Source organism: Salvelinus namaycush, chromosome 4, assembly GCF_016432855.1.
Source record: "Salvelinus namaycush isolate Seneca chromosome 4, SaNama_1.0, whole genome shotgun sequence".
NCBI classification, from domain to species: domain Eukaryota; kingdom Metazoa; phylum Chordata; class Actinopteri; order Salmoniformes; family Salmonidae; genus Salvelinus; species Salvelinus namaycush.
In genome coordinates this window covers 59,585,120-59,599,124 of record NC_052310.1, presented here as the reverse complement: position 1 = coordinate 59,599,124, position 14,005 = coordinate 59,585,120, and the positions used below count along the sequence as shown (strand labels likewise).

Sequence of the window (14,005 nt, the reverse complement as noted above, 5' to 3'; positions counted from 1 at the left end):
CTATTTCAGCCACACCCATTGCTGACAGGTGTATAAATCGAGCACACAGCCATGCAATCTCCATAGACAAACATTGGCCGTAGAATGGCCTTACTGAAGAGCTCAGTCACTTTCAAAGTGGCACCGTCATAGGATGCCACCTTTCCAACAAGTCAGTTTGTCAAACTTCTACCTTGCTAGAGCTGCTCCAGTCAACTGTAAGTGATGTTACTGTGAAGTGGAAACGTCTAGGAGCAACAACGGCTCAGCTGCAAAGTGGTAGGCCACACAAGCTCACAGAATGGGACCACAGAGTGCTGAAGCGTGTATCGCATAAAAATCGTCTGTCCTCGGTTGCAACACTCACTAACAAGTTCCAAACTACCTCTGGAAGCAACGTCAGCACAAGAACTGTTCGTCGGGAGCTTCATGAAATTTCACGGCCGAGCAGCCGCACACAAGCTTTAGATCACCATCCGTAATGCCAAGCGTCGGCTGGAGTGATGTAAAGCTCGCCGCCATTGGACTCTGGTGCAGTGGAAACGCTTTCTCTGGAGTGATGAATCATTCTTCACTCTCTGGCAGTCCGAAGGACAAATCTGGGTTTGGCAGATGCCAGGAGAACGCTACCTGCCCGAATGCAAAGTGCCAACTGTAAAGTTTGGTGGAAGAGGAATAATGGTCTGGAGCTGTTTTCCATGGTTCGGGCTAGGCCCCTTTGTTCCAGTGAAGGGAAATCTTAACGCTACAGCATACAATTACATTCTAGATGATTCTGTGCTTCCAACTTTGTGGCAACAGTTTGAGGAAGGCCCATTCCAGTTTCAGCATGACAATGCCCCCGTGCACAAAGCGAGGTTCATATAGAAAATGTTTGTCAAGATCAGTGTGAAAGAACTTGACTGGCCTGCACAGAGCCCTGACTTCAACCCCATCGAACACCTTTGGAATTAATTGGAATGCCGACTAGCCCAACAGGCCTAATAGCCCAACATCAGTGTCCAACCTCACTAATGCTCTTGTGTCTGAATGGAAGCAAGTCCCTGCAGCAATGTTCTAACATCTAGTGGAAAGCCTTCCCAGAAGAGTGGAGGCTGTTATAGCAGCAAAAGGGGAACCAACTCCATATTAATGCCCATGATTTTGGAATGAGATGGTTGACGAGCAGGTGTCCATACACTACATAACCAAAAGTATATGTCATCTTCAGTTTCAAAGGTTTTCAGTTTGTTTTTTAGTTTTAGATTTTCATTGTTCTACTCTGTTAAGTAGCCAGTAAAGTGCTAAGGCTGTGGTCCTTCTGTTCCTCTGGTTCGTCCGGTCTCCAGGAGGGCTATCCGGGCAGCGTTTAAGAACCGCCAGCGTGGGGCCATTCTGACCACTCACTACATGGAGGAGGCTGAGGCTGTGTGTGACCGCGTGGCCATCATGGTGTCAGGGCAGCTCAGGTGAGTGTTGGGGTATCAGAGTAGGGGTGAAGATGGGTGGAACATAGCGTTGGATAGAGAATGCACTTGCCACAATGGCTGTTTGTGGTCTGCCCTCTATCCAACTCAATGAGGGGGACAGGGGGATGTCCAGAAGCTCTGACATTGGGGAGAAGGTGTGATATGTTGCAAATACATTGCTATAGCTAATAATCTATGTCGCAGTAACTAGGTTATAAATAACTTTGTCTTTTTATCATACTGTAGGTATGTTTTTAGTGTTTAGATATTTTGTTTGATGTTGAGATCAGGTGGTGTATTGGGGAGTTGATTTGTGGTAGTTGTGATTAGGATGATGGTGATGAGGATGTGTTATATCTCAGGTGTATTGGGTCTATGTAGTTGTGATGATGATGATGATGTGTCTCAGGTGTATTGGGTCTATGTAGTTGTGATGATGATGTGTCTCAGGTGTATTGGGTCTATGTAGTTGTGATGATGATGATGATGTGTCTCAGGTGTATTGGGTCTATGTAGTTGTGATGATGATGATGATGTGTCTCAGGTGTATTGGGTCTATGTAGTTGTGATAATGATGTGTCTCAGGTGTATTGGGTCTATGTAGTTGTGATGATGATGATGTGTCTCAGGTGTATTGGGTCTATGTAGTTGTGATGATGATGATGATGATGTGTCTCAGGTGTATTGGGTCTATGTAGTTGTGATGATGATGATGATGATGTGTCTCAGGTGTATCGGGTCTATGTAGTTGTGATGATGATGATGATGTGTCTCAGGTGTATTGGGTCTATGTAGTTGTGATGATGATGATGATGTGTCTCAGGTGTATTGGGTCTATGTAGTTGTGATGATGATGTGTCTCAGGTGTATTGGGTCTATGTAGTTGTGATGATGATGATGATGATGTGTCTCAGGTGTATTGGGTCTATGTAGTTGTGATGATGATGATGTGTCTCAGGTGTATTGGGTCTATGTAGTTGTGATGATGATGATGATGATGTGTCTCAGGTGTATTGGGTCTATGTAGTTGTGATGATGATGATGATGTGTCTCAGGTGTATTGGGTCTATGTAGTTGTGATGATGGTGATGAGGATGTGTCTCAGGTGTATTGGGTCTATGTAGTTGTGATGATGATGATGATGATGTGTCTCAGGTGTATTGGGTCTATGTAGTTGTGATGATGATGATGATGTGTCTCAGGTGTATTGGGTCTATGTAGTTGTGATGATGATGTGTCTCAGGTGTATTGGGTCTATGTAGTTGTGATGATGATGATGTGTCTCAGGTGTATTGGGTCTATGTAGTTGTGATGATGATGATGATGTGTCTCAGGTGTATTGGGTCTATGTAGTTGTGATGATGATGATGATGTGTCTCAGGTGTATTGGGTCTATGTAGTTGTGATGATGATGATGATGTGTCTCAGGTGTATTGGGTCTATGTAGTTGTGATGATGATGATGATGTGTCTCAGGTGTATTGGGTCTATGTAGTTGTGATGATGATGATGATGTGTCTCAGGTGTATTGGGTCTATGTAGTTGTGATGATGATGATGATGTGTCTCAGGTGTATTGGGTCTATGTAGTTGTGATGATGATGTGTCTCAGGTGTATTGGGTCTATGTAGTTGTGATGATGATGATGTGTCTCAGGTGTATTGGGTCTATGTAGTTGTGATGATGATGATGATGATGTGTCAGGTGTATTGGGTCTATGTAGTTGTGATGATGATGATGTGTCTCAGGTGTATCGGGTCTATGTAGTTGTGATGATGATGATGATGATGTGTCTCAGGTGTATTGGGTCTATGTAGTTGTGATGATGATGATGATGTGTCTCAGGTGTATTGGGTCTATGTAGTTGTGATGATGATGTGTCTCAGGTGTATTGGGTCTATGTAGTTGTGATGATGATGATGATGTGTCTCAGGTGTATTGGGTCTATGTAGTTGTGATGATGATGATGTGTCTCAGGTGTATTGGGTCTATGTAGTTGTGATGATGATGATGATGTGTCTCAGGTGTATTGGGTCTATGTAGTTGTGATGATGATGATGATGATGATGTGTCTCAGGTGTATTGGGTCTATGTAGTTGTGATGATGATGATGTGTCTCAGGTGTATTGGGTCTATGTAGTTGTGATGATGATGATGATGTGTCTCAGGTGTATTGGGTCTATGTAGTTGTGATGATGATGATGATGATGATGTGTCTCAGGTGTATTGGGTCTATGTAGTTGTGATGATGATGATGTGTCTCAGGTGTATTGGGTCTATGTAGTTGTGATGATGATGATGATGTGTCTCAGGTGTATTGGGTCTATGTAGTTGTGATGATGATGATGATGTGTCTCAGGTGTATTGGGTCTATGTAGTTGTGATGATGATGTGTCTCAGGTGTATTGGGTCTATGTAGTTGTGATGATGATGATGATGTGTCTCAGGTGTATTGGGTCTATGTAGTTGTGATGATGATGTGTCTCAGGTGTATCGGGTCTATGTAGTTGTGATGATGATGATGTGTCTCAGGTGTATTGGGTCTATGTAGTTGTGATGATGATGATGATGTGTCTCAGGTGTATTGGGTCTATGTAGTTGTGATGATGATGTGTCTCAGGTGTATTGGGTCTATGTAGTTGTGATGATGATGATGATGTGTCTCAGGTGTATTGGGTCTATGTAGTTGTGATGATGATGATGATGTGTCTCAGGTGTATTGGGTCTATGTAGTTGTGATGATGATGATGATGTGTCTCAGGTGTATTGGGTCTATGTAGTTGTGATGATGATGATGATGTGTCTCAGGTGTATTGGGTCTATGTAGTTGTGATGATGATGATGATGTGTCTCAGGTGTATTGGGTCTATGTAGTTGTGATGATGATGATGATGTGTCTCAGGTGTATTGGGTCTATGTAGTTGTGATGATGATGTGTCTCAGGTGTATTGGGTCTATGTAGTTGTGATGATGATGATGTGTCTCAGGTGTATTGGGTCTATGTAGTTGTGATGATGATGATGATGATGTGTCAGGTGTATTGGGTCTATGTAGTTGTGATGATGATGATGTGTCTCAGGTGTATCGGGTCTATGTAGTTGTGATGATGATGATGATGATGTGTCTCAGGTGTATTGGGTCTATGTAGTTGTGATGATGATGATGATGTGTCTCAGGTGTATTGGGTCTATGTAGTTGTGATGATGATGTGTCTCAGGTGTATTGGGTCTATGTAGTTGTGATGATGATGATGATGATGATGTGTCTCAGGTGTATTGGGTCTATGTAGTTGTGATGATGATGATGTGTCTCAGGTGTATTGGGTCTATGTAGTTGTGATGATGATGATGATGTGTCTCAGGTGTATTGGGTCTATGTAGTTGTGATGATGATGATGATGATGATGTGTCTCAGGTGTATTGGGTCTATGTAGTTGTGATGATGATGATGTGTCTCAGGTGTATTGGGTCTATGTAGTTGTGATGATGATGATGATGTGTCTCAGGTGTATTGGGTCTATGTAGTTGTGATGATGATGATGATGATGATGTGTCTCAGGTGTATTGGGTCTATGTAGTTGTGATGATGATGATGTGTCTCAGGTGTATTGGGTCTATGTAGTTGTGATGATGATGATGATGTGTCTCAGGTGTATTGGGTCTATGTAGTTGTGATGATGATGATGATGTGTCTCAGGTGTATTGGGTCTATGTAGTTGTGATGATGATGTGTATTGGGTCTATGTAGTTGTGATGATGATGATGATGTGTCTCAGGTGTATTGGGTCTATGTAGTTGTGATGATGATGTGTCTCAGGTGTATTGGGTCTATGTAGTTGTGATGATGATGATGTGTCTCAGGTGTATTGGGTCTATGTAGTTGTGATGATGATGATGATGATGATGATGTGTCTCAGGTGTATTGGGTCTATGTAGTTGTGATGATGATGTGTCTCAGGTGTATTGGGTCTATGTAGTTGTGATGATGATGATGTGTCTCAGGTGTATTGGGTCTATGTAGTTGTGATGATGATGTGTCTCAGGTGTATTGGGTCTATGTAGTTGTGATGATGATGATGATGATGATGTGTCTCAGGTGTATCGGGTCTATGTAGTTGTGATGATGATGATGTGTCTCAGGTGTATTGGGTCTATGTAGTTGTGATGATGATGATGATGTGTCTCAGGTGTATTGGGTCTATGTAGTTGTGATGATGATGTGTCTCAGGTGTATTGGGTCTATGTAGTTGTGATGATGATGATGATGTGTCTCAGGTGTATTGGGTCTATGTAGTTGTGATGATGATGATGTGTCAGGTGTATTGGGTCTATGTAGTTGTGATGATGATGATGATGTGTCTCAGGTGTATTGGGTCTATGTAGTTGTGATGATGATGATGATGTGTCTCAGGTGTATTGGGTCTATGTAGTTGTGATGATGATGATGATGTGTCTCAGGTGTATTGGGTCTATGTAGTTGTGATGATGATGATGATGTGTCTCAGGTGTATTGGGTCTATGTAGTTGTGATGATGATGATGATGTGTCTCAGGTGTATTGGGTCTATGTAGTTGTGATGATGATGATGATGTGTCTCAGGTGTATTGGGTCTATGTAGTTGTGATGATGATGTGTCTCAGGTGTATTGGGTCTATGTAGTTGTGATGATGATGTGTCTCAGGTGTATTGGGTCTATGTAGTTGTGATGATGATGTGTCTCAGGTGTATTGGGTCTATGTAGTTGTGATGATGATGATGTGTCTCAGGTGTATTGGGTCTATGTAGTTGTGATGATGATGATGTGTCTCAGGTGTATTGGGTCTATGTAGTTGTGATGATGATGATGATGTGTCTCAGGTGTATTGGGTCTATGTAGTTGTGATGATGATGATGATGTGTCTCAGGTGTTTTGGGTCTATGTAGTTGTGATGATGATGATGATGTGTCTCAGGTGTATTGGGTCTATGTAGTTGTGATGATGATGATGATGATGATGTGTCTCAGGTGTATTGGGTCTATGTAGTTGTGATGATGATGTGTCTCAGGTGTATTGGGTCTATGTAGTTGTGATGATGATGATGATGTGTCTCAGGTGTATTGGGTCTATGTAGTTGTGATGATGATGATGATGATGTGTCTCAGGTGTATTGGGTCTATGTAGTTGTGATGATGATGATGATGTGTCTCAGGTGTATTGGGTCTATGTAGTTGTGATGATGATGATGTGTCTCAGGTGTATTGGGTCTATGTAGTTGTGATGATGATATGTATTGGGTCTATGTAGTTGTGATGATGATGATGATGTGTCTCAGGTGTATTGGGTCTATGTAGTTGTGATGATGATGATGATGTGTCTCAGGTGTATTGGGTCTATGTAGTTGTGATGATGGTGATGAGGATGTGTTATGTCTCAGGTGTATTGGGTCTATGTAGTTGTGATGATGATGATGATGTGTCTCAGGTGTTTTGGGTCTATGTAGTTGTGATGATGATGATGATGTGTCTCAGGTGTATTGGGTCTATGTAGTTGTGATGATGATGATGATGTGTCTCAGGTGTATTGGGTCTATGTAGTTGTGATGATGATGATGATGTGTCTCAGGTGTATTGGGTCTATGTAGTTGTGATGATGGTGATGAGGATGTGTTATGTCTCAGGTGTATTGGGTCTATGTAGTTGTGATGATGATGATGATGTGTCTCAGGTGTATTGGGTCTATGTAGTTGTGATGATGATGATGATGTGTCTCAGGTGTATTGGGTCTATGTAGTTGTGATGATGATGTGTATTGGGTCTATGTAGTTGTGATGATGATGATGTGTCTCAGGTGTATTGGGTCTATGTAGTTGTGATGATGATGATGATGTGTCTCAGGTGTATTGGGTCTATGTAGTTGTGATGATGATGATGATGATGTGTCTCAGGTGTATTGGGTCTATGTAGTTGTGATGATGATGATGTGTCTCAGGTGTATCGGGTCTATGTAGTTGTGATGATGATGATGATGTGTCTCAGGTGTATTGGGTCTATGTAGTTGTGATGATGATGATGATGTGTCTCAGGTGTATTGGGTCTATGTAGTTGTGATGATGATGTGTCTCAGGTGTATTGGGTCTATGTAGTTGTGATGATGATGATGATGATGATGTGTCTCAGGTGTATTGGGTCTATGTAGTTGTGATGATGATGTGTATTGGGTCTATGTAGTTGTGATGATGATGATGTGTCTCAGGTGTATTGGGTCTATGTAGTTGTGATGATGATGTGTCTCAGGTGTATTGGGTCTATGTAGTTGTGATGATGATGTGTCTCAGGTGTATTGGGTCTATGTAGTTGTGATGATGATGATGTGTCTCAGGTGTATTGGGTCTATGTAGTTGTGATGATGATGATGATGTGTCTCAGGTGTATTGGGTCTATGTAGTTGTGATGATGATGATGATGTGTCTCAGGTGTATTGGGTCTATGTAGTTGTGATGATGATGATGATGTGTCTCAGGTGTATTGGGTCTATGTAGTTGTGATGATGATGATGATGTGTCTCAGGTGTATTGGGTCTATGTAGTTGTGATGATGATGTGTCTCAGGTGTATTGGGTCTATGTAGTTGTGATGATGATGTGTCTCAGGTGTATTGGGTCTATGTAGTTGTGATGATGATGTGTCTCAGGTGTATTGGGTCTATGTAGTTGTGATGATGATGATGTGTCTCAGGTGTATTGGGTCTATGTAGTTGTGATGATGATGATGTGTCTCAGGTGTATTGGGTCTATGTAGTTGTGATGATGATGATGATGTGTCTCAGGTGTATTGGGTCTATGTAGTTGTGATGATGATGATGATGTGTCTCAGGTGTTTTGGGTCTATGTAGTTGTGATGATGATGATGATGTGTCTCAGGTGTATTGGGTCTATGTAGTTGTGATGATGATGATGATGATGATGTGTCTCAGGTGTATTGGGTCTATGTAGTTGTGATGATGATGTGTCTCAGGTGTATTGGGTCTATGTAGTTGTGATGATGATGATGATGTGTCTCAGGTGTATTGGGTCTATGTAGTTGTGATGATGATGATGATGATGTGTCTCAGGTGTATTGGGTCTATGTAGTTGTGATGATGATGATGATGTGTCTCAGGTGTATTGGGTCTATGTAGTTGTGATGATGATGTGTCTCAGGTGTATTGGGTCTATGTAGTTGTGATGATGATGATGATGTGTCTCAGGTGTATTGGGTCTATGTAGTTGTGATGATGATGATGATGTGTCTCAGGTGTATTGGGTCTATGTAGTTGTGATGATGGTGATGAGGATGTGTTATGTCTCAGGTGTATTGGGTCTATGTAGTTGTGATGATGATGATGATGTGTCTCAGGTGTATTGGGTCTATGTAGTTGTGATGATGATGATGATGTGTCTCAGGTGTATTGGGTCTATGTAGTTGTGATGATGATGTGTATTGGGTCTATGTAGTTGTGATGATGATGATGTGTCTCAGGTGTATTGGGTCTATGTAGTTGTGATGATGATGATGATGTGTCTCAGGTGTTTTGGGTCTATGTAGTTGTGATGATGATGATGATGTGTCTCAGGTGTATTGGGTCTATGTAGTTGTGATGATGATGTGTCTCAGGTGTATTGGGTCTATGTAGTTGTGATGATGATGATGATGATGATGTGTCTCAGGTGTATTGGGTCTATGTAGTTGTGATGATGATGTGTCTCAGGTGTATTGGGTCTATGTAGTTGTGATGATGATGATGATGTGTCTCAGGTGTATTGGGTCTATGTAGTTGTGATGATGATGATGATGATGTGTCTCAGGTGTATTGGGTCTATGTAGTTGTGATGATGATGATGATGTGTCTCAGGTGTATTGGGTCTATGTAGTTGTGATGATGATTATGTGTCTCAGGTGTATTGGGTCTATGTAGTTGTGATGATGATGTGTCTCAGGTGTATTGGGTCTATGTAGTTGTGATGATGATGATGATGTGTCTCAGGTGTATTGGGTCTATGTAGTTGTGATGATGATGTGTCTCAGGTGTATTGGGTCTATGTAGTTGTGATGATGATGATGATGTGTCTCAGGTGTATTGGGTCTATGTAGTTGTGATGATGATGATGATGTGTCTCAGGTGTATTGGGTCTATGTAGTTGTGATGATGGTGATGAGGATGTGTTATGTCTCAGGTGTATTGGGTCTATGTAGTTGTGATGATGATGATGATGTGTCTCAGGTGTATTGGGTCTATGTAGTTGTGATGATGATGATGATGTGTCTCAGGTGTATTGGGTCTATGTAGTTGTGATGATGATGTGTATTGGGTCTATGTAGTTGTGATGATGATGATGTGTCTCAGGTGTATTGGGTCTATGTAGTTGTGATGATGATGATGATGATGTGTCTCAGGTGTATTGGGTCTATGTAGTTGTGATGATGATGATGTGTCTCAGGTGTATCGGGTCTATGTAGTTGTGATGATGATGATGATGTGTCTCAGGTGTATTGGGTCTATGTAGTTGTGATGATGATGATGATGTGTCTCAGGTGTATTGGGTCTATGTAGTTGTGATGATGATGTGTCTCAGGTGTATTGGGTCTATGTAGTTGTGATGATGATGATGATGATGATGTGTCTCAGGTGTATTGGGTCTATGTAGTTGTGATGATGATGATGTGTCTCAGGTGTATTGGGTCTATGTAGTTGTGATGATGATGATGATGTGTCTCAGGTGTATTGGGTCTATGTAGTTGTGATGATGATGATGTGTCTCAGGTGTATTGGGTCTATGTAGTTGTGATGATGATGATGTGTCTCAGGTGTATTGGGTCTATGTAGTTGTGATGATGATGATGATGATGATGTGTCTCAGGTGTATTCGGTCTATGTAGTTGTGATGATGATGATGTGTCTCAGGTGTATTGGGTCTATGTAGTTGTGATGATGATGATGATGTGTCTCAGGTGTATTGGGTCTATGTAGTTGTGATGATGATGATGATGTGTCTCAGGTGTTTTGGGTCTATGTAGTTGTGATGATGATGATGATGTGTCTCAGGTGTATTGGGTCTATGTAGTTGTGATGATGATGTGTCTCAGGTGTATTGGGTCTATGTAGTTGTGATGATGATGATGATGATGATGTGTCTCAGGTGTATTGGGTCTATGTAGTTGTGATGATGATGTGTCTCAGGTGTATTGGGTCTATGTAGTTGTGATGATGATGATGATGTGTCTCAGGTGTATTGGGTCTATGTAGTTGTGATGATGATGATGATGATGTGTCTCAGGTGTATTGGGTCTATGTAGTTGTGATGATGATGATGTGTCTCAGGTGTATTGGGTCTATGTAGTTGTGATGATGATGATGATGTGTCTCAGGTGTATTGGGTCTATGTAGTTGTGATGATGATGTGTCTCAGGTGTATTGGGTCTATGTAGTTGTGATGATGATGATGATGTGTCTCAGGTGTATTGGGTCTATGTAGTTGTGATGATGATGTGTCTCAGGTGTATTGGGTCTATGTAGTTGTGATGATGATGATGATGTGTCTCAGGTGTATTGGGTCTATGTAGTTGTGATGATGATGATGATGTGTCTCAGGTGTATTGGGTCTATGTAGTTGTGATGATGATGTGTCTCAGGTGTATTGGGTCTATGTAGTTGTGATGATGATGATGATGTGTCTCAGGTGTATTGGGTCTATGTAGTTGTGATGATGATGTGTCTCAGGTGTATTGGGTCTATGTAGTTGTGATGATGATGATGATGTGTCTCAGGTGTATTGGGTCTATGTAGTTGTGATGATGATGATGATGTGTCTCAGGTGTATTGGGTCTATGTAGTTGTGATGATGATGTGTCTCAGGTGTATTGGGTCTATGTAGTTGTGATGATGATGATGATGATGATGATGTGTCTCAGGTGTATTGGGTCTATGTAGTTGTGATGATGATGATGATGTGTCTCAGGTGTATTGGGTCTATGTAGTTGTGATGATGATGTGTCTCAGGTGTATTGGGTCTATGTAGTTGTGATGATGATGATGATGTGTCTCAGGTGTATCGGGTCTATGTAGTTGTGATGATGATTATGTGTCTCAGGTGTATTGGGTCTATGTAGTTGTGATGATGATGATGATGATGATGTGTCTCAGGTGTATCGGGTCTATGTAGTTGTGATGATGATGATGATGTGTCTCAGGTGTATTGGGTCTATGTAGTTGTGATGATGATTATGTGTCTCAGGTGTATTGGGTCTATGTAGTTGTGATGATGATGTGTCTCAGGTGTATTGGGTCTATGTAGTTGTGATGATGATGATGATGATGATGATGTGTCTCTGTCTCTCAGGTGTATTGGGTCTATCCAGCACCTGAAGGGGAAGTATGGGCGTGGCTACAGCCTGGAAGTGAAGCTGAGAGAGGAGCTGACGGGGCTCCAACAAGTGGCACTGCTCCACAAGGAGATCCGTCGAATCTTCCCTCACGCTGCAAGACAGGAGAGGTGAGTCAGAGCAGAGGTGTGTGTGTGTGTGTGTGTGTGTGTGTGTGTGTGTGTGTGTGTGTGTGTGTGTGTGTGTGTGTGTGTGTGTGTGTGTGTGTGTGTGTGTGTGTGTGTGTGTGTGTGTGTGTGTGTGTGTGTGTGATGACATGCTAAAGCCTGCTGCCTCTGTCTTGCAGCTTTGCCACCCTGATGGTTTACAAGATCCCCATGGAGGATGTCAAGTCACTGGCCAAGTCCTTCTCTCAGCTAGAGAGTGGTGAGTGTGTGTGTGATCACTCTCTGACCATCTGCCTCATGTTTCATTGATCAGTTACAATTTAGGCAAAATGCATTGTGTTCTAATGTTTTCTGCTCTCCCCTGCCTCCAGCTAAGCAAGCCTTCAACTTTGAAGAGTACAACTTTTCACAATCAACCTTAGAGCAGGTAAGTACTCATTTGTGAACCTTACCTTGAATTTCATGTGATGATGTTACATCAACTGCAATGCAAACTCCATCCACTTCCTGACTATTTGTCTTAGCTAGTCTCTCTCTTGCTCTCTCTCTCACCCCATCTCTCAGGTCTTCATGGAGTTTGCTAAGGAGCAGGAGAACGAGGAGGAAGAGGTGGGTTCCCTCAGCACCACGTTCCAGTGGCAGCGGCTCCGCCAGGACGGCCCTGTGCCTGTCAACCACACAGACAGCATTGTGCACCAGCTCTGAGCTCTACTGTGGGGGAGGGGGGCTGGCTGTCTGTGGCCGGCACAGTCTCTGGGCTCCCATTATCCCTGCCTACATGGCACTAACCTCGTCCCCAGCCTAAAGAGGCTGGAAACGAGTTTACTATGGCACAGGCTATGCCAGCCCTGGCAATGCACTCACCCCTCACCTCACGGCTCACACAACCACCCACCACCAGCCCAAACTAATAGGACAAGATGGGCGTCACAGGACAGATGGATGCCCCTATGAACATGGCCCTGGAGGGCTAGCAACTGAACTGTGTGTGTTTGGGATGGGAAGTCTCTCTGGGGCTGAGGTGTGTGAGTTGTCCGAACTACTGTGTGTTTTCTGACCTTTGCACTGACTAACCAAGGGGCCTGCTCCACTCCACCCAACCAGAATCTCCCTCCTCTTATGACGCACTGATACGACTAATACCTACTCCGTTTTTTTAATAGGTTTTATTTAATTTTTTATCTGAATTCACAGCGAGTTGGTATATATGGATATGTATATTTAAGCAATAAGGCCCGAGGAGGTGTGGTATATGGCCAATATACCATGGCTAAGGGCTATTCTTATGCATTACTCATCGCGGAGTGCCTGGACACAGCCCTTAGCCATGGTATATTTGCCATATACCACAAAACCCGAGGCACCTTATTGCTATTATAAACTGGTTACCAACATAATTAGAGCAGTAAAAATAAATGTTTTGTCATACCTGTAGTATACGGTCTGATATACCGCAGCTGTCAGCCAATCAGCATTCAGGGCTCGAACCACCCAGTTTATAAATATAGATCTTCTTATATATATATATATATAAGAACTATATACAAAAGTTTGGGGTCACTGAGAAATGTCCTTGTTTTGAAAGAAAACCTAGGCAGAGTTCCTCTGTCCAGTGTCTGTGTTCTTTTGCCCATCTTAATATTTTATTTTTATTGGTCAGTCTGAGATATGGCTTTTTCTTTGCAACTCTGCCTAGAAGGCCAGCATCCCGGGGTCGCCTCTTCACTGTTGACGTTGAGAATGGTGTTTTGCGGGTACTATTTAATGAAGCTGCCAGTTGAGGACTTTTGTGTGTCGTCTGTTTCTCAAACTAGACACTCTAATGTACTTGTCCTCTTGCTCAGTTGTGCACCGGCGCCTCCCACTTCTCTTTCTATTCTTTGTTAGAGACAGTTTGCGCTGTTCTGTAAAGGGAGTAGTACACAGCGTTGTATGAGACCATTTTGAGCCTGTAATCGAACCCACAAATGCTGATGCTCCAGATACTCAACTAGTCTAAAGAAGGCCGGTTTTATTGCTTCTTTAATCAGAACAACAGTTTTCAGCTGTGCTAACATAATTGCAAAAGGGTTTTCTA

General features: G+C 42.4%; 1 protein-coding gene across 1 annotated transcript in view; it reads left to right on the top strand.

Moving 5' to 3' along the window:
- abca5 (ATP-binding cassette, sub-family A (ABC1), member 5) overlaps positions 1-13,241 on the top strand; it is a 120,937-nt gene extending 107,696 nt beyond the window's left edge. Inside the window, exons 33-37 of the mRNA XM_038992100.1 lie at positions 1,308-1,427; positions 11,779-11,931; positions 12,108-12,187; positions 12,300-12,355; positions 12,493-13,241. Of these exons, the coding sequence (XP_038848028.1) occupies positions 1,308-1,427; positions 11,779-11,931; positions 12,108-12,187; positions 12,300-12,355; positions 12,493-12,633 (550 nt within the window). The 3' untranslated portion in view covers positions 12,634-13,241. The remainder of the gene's footprint in view (positions 1-1,307; positions 1,428-11,778; positions 11,932-12,107; positions 12,188-12,299; positions 12,356-12,492) is intronic.
- The last annotated feature ends 764 nt before the right edge of the window (positions 13,242-14,005 follow it).